Here is a 7,500-nt window from a genome sequence, read left to right as displayed (position 1 = left end):
TTTGCACTTTTTCTAGGTGTTTACGTTGTGTGGCATTTAGGGAGGAAGACCAGGTAAGGGAGGCATAGGTGAGCTTGGGAAGTATGAATGTATGTATTGATGTGTGTATGTATGTATGTATGTATGTATGTATGTATGTATGTATGATGCAAGCATAAATTCTGTCTATGTAAACATATACTAAGGAGTAAATTAAAAACTTCCTCCCTTCTTCCTCTTTCTCCTCCTCCTCACCTCCTCCTCGTCCTCCTCCACAGTCTCCCCGGAAGTGGAGGCTCACCTGGCCCCGGCCCTCGACCCCAGCAACATCAAGGAGGGTGAAGACGTCTATTTCGAGTGTCACATCAAGGCTAACCCACCAGAGTCCCGAGTCTTGTGGCTGCACCAGGTAAGTCGCTGCTGTTAATGGCTCTTCTTTATTTATTTAAATTTTTAGCTGCTGTTCCTGTCAGTGTTATTTTTGTCTATAATTAATGCTGTTTAATTTTTGCTGTAAGTTTGGTGTGCTGTTATTGTTCTTGATTTTGCTGTTTGTCTGATGCCCGTGCTGTTATTTTTGCTGTTGTCTTTCTGTTACTGGTCCCTATTACCTGTTGCTGTTATTTTTGCTTTTATTTCGGCTACAATGCTGTCTTTCTGTTATTCGTCCCTACTACCTGTTGCTGTTATTTTTGCTGTTAATGCTGTCCTTTTGTTACTCAACCCTACTACCTGTTACTGTTATTTTTACTGTTATTTTTGCTGTTAATACTGTCTTTCTGTTATTCGTCCCTACTACCTGTTGCTGTTATTTCTGCTGTTATTTTTACTGTTAATACTGTCTTTCCGTTATTCAACCCTACTACCTGTTACTGTTATTTTACTGTAATTTTTGCTGTTAATTCTGTCTTTCCGTTATTCGTCCCTACTACCTGTTACTGTTATTTTACTGTTTATTTTGCTGTTAATACTGTCTTTCTGTTATTCGACCCTACTACCTGTTGCTGTTATTTTTACTGTTATGTTTGCTGTTAATACTGTCTTTCTGTTATTCGTCCCTACTACCTGTTACTGTTAGTTTCTGGTGTAAGCCTTGCGACTGACTGCCCCTGTCATTAACCTCTAGTTTATTAATGTCTTGGCCGCCGTAACAGTTTTCGCTGAGTTATTATTCCCGGTATTGTTGTGTTTGGCGCTGTTAAAGATGTATCCCTGTTGCTGCCCCCATTGTCCTTACTAGACCCGCCACTACCTATACCTACACCTGCACCTGTATCTACCTGTATCTGTACCTACACCTGTATGTACCTACACCTGTATCTGTACCTCACCTGTACCCCTGTACTGTACCCTACACCTGTATCTGCTCCATACCGTACACACCTGTACTCAATGCCTACACCTGTATCTGTACCCACACCTGTATCTGTACCTTCTGACCTGTATCTGTACCCCACACTGATATGTCCTACACCTCTTACACCTGTATCTATACCTACACCTGTATATGTACCTGCACCTGTATCTGTACCTACACCTGTACCTACACCTGTGCCTACACTATATCTGTCAACACCTGCATCTGTACCTACACCTGTATCACCTGTATCTGTACCCCACACTTGTATATGCCTCACACCTGTATCTGTACCCACCTGTATCTGTACCTACACCTGTATCTGTACCTACACCTGTATCTGTACCCACACCTGTGTGCCTACACCTGTATCTGTACCTACACACCTGTATATGTCACACCCACATCTGTACCCACACACTTGTATGTACCTACACCTGTATCTGTTGCCTACACCTGTATCTGTACCTCACTTCACCTGTCTGTAACTGTACCTATATCTTCAAACCTGTATCGCACTTCTACACCTGTATCTGTACCTCACCTGTATCTGTACCTACACCTGTCTGTACCCACACTTGTATATGTACCTGACTCCTACACCTGTATCTGTACCTACACCTACACCTGTGCTGTACACACCTGTACTCCTACACCTTATCTGTACCCACCTGTATCTGTACCCACACTGCCTGTGTCTGCACCCTACACCTGTATCTGTACCTACACCTGTATCTGTACCTACACCTGTATCTGTACCTACACCTGTCACCTACACCTGTACCTACACCTGTGCTGTACCTACACCTGTATCTGTACCCAAACCTGTACCCCACACCTGTATCTGTACCTACACCTGTATCTGTACCTACACACTGTATCTGTCACACCTGTATCTGTACCTACACCTGTATCTGTACCTACACCTGTATCTGTACCTACACCTGTATCTGCACACCTGTATCTGTACCTACACCTGTCTGCTACACCTACACCTTATCTGTATCTACACCTGTATCTGTACCCACACCTGTATCTGTACCTGTACCCCACACCTGTACCACACCTGTATCTCCCACACCGTATCTGTACCTACACCTGTATCTGTACCCAAACCTGTATCTGTACCCCACACCTGTATCTGTACCTACACCTGTGTTACCTACACCTGTATCTGTACCTCACACCTGTCTGTACCTACACCTGTATCTGTGCCTACACCCTGTGCCACACCTGTCTGTACCCCACACCTGCTAACTGTACCTACACCTGCCCTACCATATCTGTACCCTACACCTGTATCTGTACCTACACCTGTATCTGTACCTACACCTGTATCTGTACCTACACCTGTATCTGTACCCCACACACTTGTATCTGTACCTACACCTGTCTGTACCTACACCTGTATCTGTACCTACACCTGTCTGCACCTACACCTGTACTGTACCTACACCTGTATCTGTACCTGCACCTGTATCTGTACCCCACACTGTATCTGTACCTACACCTGTACCTGTACACCTGTATCTGTACCTACACCTGTCTGTACCTACACCTGTCTCTGCACACTCCTGCACCTGTATCTGTACCTACACCTGTATCTGTACCTACCTGTATCTGTACCCACACCTGTATCTGTACCTACACCTGTATCTGTACCTACACCTGTATCTGTCCTGCACCTGTATCTGTACCCACACTTGTATATGTACCTACACCTGTATCTGTACCTACACCTGTATCTGTACCTACACCTGTATCTGCACCTACACCTGTATCTGTACCTACACCTGTATATCTGTACCTACACCTGTATCTGTACCTACACCTGTATCTGTACCTGACACCTGTATCTGTACCCACACCTGTATATGTACCTACACCTGTATCTGTACCTACACCTGTATCTGTACCCACACCTGTATCTGTACCTACACCTGTATGTACCCACACCTGTATCTGTACCTACACCTGTATCTGTACCTACACCTGTATCTACCCACACTTGTATATGTACCTACACCTGTATTCTGTACCTACACCTGTATCTGTACCTACACCTGTATCTGTACCTACACCTGTATCCCTGTACCTACACCTGTATCTGTACCTACACCTGTATCTGTACCCCACACCTGTATATGTACCTACACCTGTATCTTACCCCTACACCTGTATATGTACCTACACCTGTATCTGTACCCACACACCTGTATCTGTACCTACACCTGATCTGTACCTCCACACCTGTACTGTACCTACACCTGTATCTGTACCACACCTGTCCACACCTGTATCTGTACTACACTGATCTGTACCACACCTGTATCTGTACCCACACCTGATATGTACCTACACCTGTATCTGTACCTGCACCTGTATATGCCCACACCTGTATATGTACCTACACCTGTATCTGTACCTACACCTGTATCTGTACCTACACTGTATCTGTCCCTGTATCTGTACCTACACCTTATCTGTACCTACACCTGCATATGCACCTACACCTGTATCTGTACCTGCACCTGCATATGTACCTACACCTGTATGGCCTACACCTGTATCTGTACCTACACCTGTATCTGTACCTACACCTGTATCCACACCTGTATCTGTACCCTACACCTGTATCTGTACCACACCTGTATCTACCCACACCTGTATATGTACCTAATCTGTATCTGTACCTACACCTGTATCTGTACCTCACCTGTATCTGTACCCCTACACCTGTATCTGTACCCACACCTGCATACGTACCTACACCTGTATCTGTACCTACACCTGTATCTGTACCTACACCTGTACATGTACCTGCCAACCTGTATCTGTACCTGCACCTGTATCTGTACTACACCTGTACCCACACCTGTATCTGTACCCCACACCTGTATCTGTACCCACACCTGTATCTGTACCCACACCTGTACCCACACCTGTATCTGTACCTACACCTGTATCTGTACCTACACCTGTATCTGTACCCACACCTGTACCCACACCTGTATCTGTACCTACACCTGTATCTGTACCTACACCTGTACCACACCTGTACTACCCACACCTGTATCTGTACCTACACCTGTACCTCACACCTGTATCTGTAACTCCACACTTGTACCCACACCTGTATCTGCACCTACACCTGTATCTGTACCTATACCTGTACCCACACCAGTATCTGTACCTACACCTGTACCACCCACCACCCCACACCTGTATCTGTACCTACATCTGTACCCACACCTGTACCTGTACCTACACCTGTATCTGTACCTACACCTGTACCCACACCTGTATCTGTACTTACACCTGTATCTGTACCTGCACCTGTACCTACACCTCTATCTGTACCTACACCTGTGCCCACACCTGTACCTGTACCTACACCTGTGCCCACACCTGTACCTGTACCTACACCTGTGCCCACACCTGTACCTGTACCTGCACCTGTACCCTCATGTTTCCTACAGGGTGAGCCGCTACACACAGACAGGGAGCGGGGTGTGCTGGCTCAGGGAAGGAACCTGGTGTTACAGAAGGTCAACAGGAGGTCCAGAGGTCACTATCAATGCCAGGTCACCAACGCCGTAGCCACCGTCACCAGTAATACCGCCTCGCTCGATGTCATGTGTGAGTAGTAAGAGTTATCTATCTATCTCTCTATCTATCTATCTATCTATCTATCTATCTATCTATCTATCTATCTATCTATCTAAATAAATACCCACTCTATTCCCCTTTGTGTTGTGTTTTGGTGAATAAATTTTGACATACAGTTCATAGTTCAGTGAGCTTCTTCACTCGTAATTTGATCTCAGTTGAATGTTGGAAAAATGTTTTGATCTTTGGAGCGAATCTTGCAACGTCAATCTCGTTGTAATTTACCTTCATTCTCCGTGTGTGTGTGTGTGTGTGTGTGTGTGTGTGTGTGTGTGTGTGTGTGTTTGTGTGTTATGTTATTCTAAATTGTTATTACTTTACACCATTTTAATTATTGGATGATTTTTTAATATTTGAATCATTGTTATTTTGGTTGTAGTGTGATTTTGATGTTGTCTTTTTAATAGTCGTGTTTTTTTTCTTTGTGAGGTTAACTGTTTTTTTTTAGTGTTTTTATTTTTGTAGACGACTAATTTTTGCCTCTCTCTCTCTCTCTCTCTCTCTCTCTCTCTCTCTCTCTCTCTCTCGTCATATGTCCTTGAATTTTTAGTTATGTTCAATTTTTTTAAACCCAAACCTTATAAGACTTCACCTTTAAATACCAGACACCTGTAATCCCTCCCTCCCTCTCTCTCTCTCTCCTCTCCTCTCTCCCTATTCCCTCTCCTCCTCCCTCCCCTGTCCCTCCTTCCCTCACTCACTTTTCCTCCCTCCCTCTCTCCCTCCTTCCCTCCCTCCGTCGATCCCTCTCCCTCCCTCTCTCCCTCCTTCCCTCCCTATTTCCCCTTCCCTCACTCACTTTTCCTTCCCTCACTCCTTCTCTCCTTTGATGCTGCCATTCACCTTTTTCTCCCTAATTCTCTCCCTTCTTCCCTCTCACCCCCTCTCCCTTCCTCCCTCTCACTCCCTCTCCCTCACCCTTTATCTATGACCATTGATCCCCGCACTATGAGCACTGAGCAGTATAGCACAAATTCTGTATCGGTCTGTCTCTACCTGTTAATGAGAGGTGTCTTAGGTTAATTACGTATCATAATTACACTTCTCTCTTAATCCTCCTCCTCCTGTTCTTCCCTCTTCCTCCCTTTCCTCCTTCTCCTCCCTTCCTCTTCCTCAGCCTTTGTACTTCAATTAACCTTTGCTTTCTGCCATAATGTGTTAGTTAAGCTACATCACCTTAACATGTTGTCTCACTTGGTCTCTCCTTTATTGTATTTTGCTCTTACCTGTGTTAATTATTTTTACCTGTGTTAATTATTTTTTACCTGTGTTAATTATTTTTTACCTGTGTTAATTACTCTTACCTGTGTTAATTATTTTTTACCTGTGTTAATTATCCTCAATTTTGTTAAGTACTCTCATCTCTGTTAATTACCTTCTCCTCTGTTAATTAATATCACCTCTGTTAATTATTCTCTTCTCTGTTGATTGCCCTAATTACCCTCTCCTCTGTTACTTGTCCTAATTACCCTCTCATCTGTTAATTACCCTTACTTCTGTTAATTACTCTCACCTGTGCTAATTACCCTCAACTTTTAATTAGTTTCACATATGATAATTACTTTCACTCACCTGGTGCGTCGCCATCTGTTTCAGTCGCCCCTGAATGCCGTGACCCGAGGAACCTGACTGTGTCCGTCACCGCCACGGAGGAGGTCAACCTCGAGTGTGTAGTGGAGGCCAACCCACCCCCGGTAAGTTGGAGGGAGAGGGAGAGGGAGAGGAAGCATAAAGTGTGTGCGTGGGTTGGAGTGAGAGGGAAGGGCGTTTAGGAATGGGAAGAAGAGAGAGAGAGAGAGAAGGATGATGAATATCTGAATGGAAAGGATTTTTCGAGAGTAAAGCTAAGATATATTTAAGAAGTTTCTCTCTCTCTCTCTCTTCTTCTAGACATTGAATAATATTATTAATATTAATAGACACACACACACACCATCCATTCATCCACTCATACACAACGTCACTGAACTGATTTGTTGTTATAAAATATTTATCATCTTGTTTTTGTTGACGTTCGTGTATTGATCCGACTTCAACTGAATTCTAATGCAAGAATTAATATATTGGGAAGTAAATATATGTTTATACCTGGTTATTGATGTCCAATTTATAGGTGTAATCGGGGTTTAGTTCGTAATGGTCTAGTCGATATTAACAAAATGAATTGACCCTGCGGGTAAAATATATCTAAACTGCTCTGTCATTATGTTACGTGGATGGGGTGTGTGTGTGTGTGTGTGTGTGTGTGTGTGTGTGTGTGTGTGTGTGTGTGTGTGTGCGTGTGTGTGTGTGTGTGTGAGAGAGAGAGAGAGAGGAAGAAGAAAAGGAATGAAAAGTAAGTAAAATAGACAAATAGACAAACTGAAAGAAAGAGGAAGAAATTGTGAAATAAAGAGAAAATGGAGATCGAGAGATAAATAAATGAGAGGAAAAGAGAAAGCATAAGAAATAGAAAGTGATGTTATTTTTAATTATTAATATTTCGGTTGTTTTTC

At 43.7% G+C, this 7,500-nt stretch overlaps 1 protein-coding gene across 1 annotated transcript in view; it reads left to right on the top strand.

Moving 5' to 3' along the window:
- LOC121866831 overlaps positions 1-7,500 on the top strand; it is a 95,789-nt gene that overhangs the window by 61,435 nt on the left and 26,854 nt on the right. The window contains exons 9-11 of the mRNA XM_042366569.1: positions 258-388; positions 4,816-4,975; positions 6,602-6,699. Of these exons, the coding sequence (XP_042222503.1) occupies positions 258-388; positions 4,816-4,975; positions 6,602-6,699 (389 nt within the window). The remainder of the gene's footprint in view (positions 1-257; positions 389-4,815; positions 4,976-6,601; positions 6,700-7,500) is intronic.

Source organism: Homarus americanus, unplaced genomic scaffold, assembly GCF_018991925.1.
Source record: "Homarus americanus isolate GMGI-L3 unplaced genomic scaffold, GMGI_Hamer_2.0 scaffold40343, whole genome shotgun sequence".
NCBI lineage: Eukaryota > Metazoa > Arthropoda > Malacostraca > Decapoda > Nephropidae > Homarus > Homarus americanus.
This window is presented reverse-complemented; position numbering and strand designations above follow the sequence as displayed.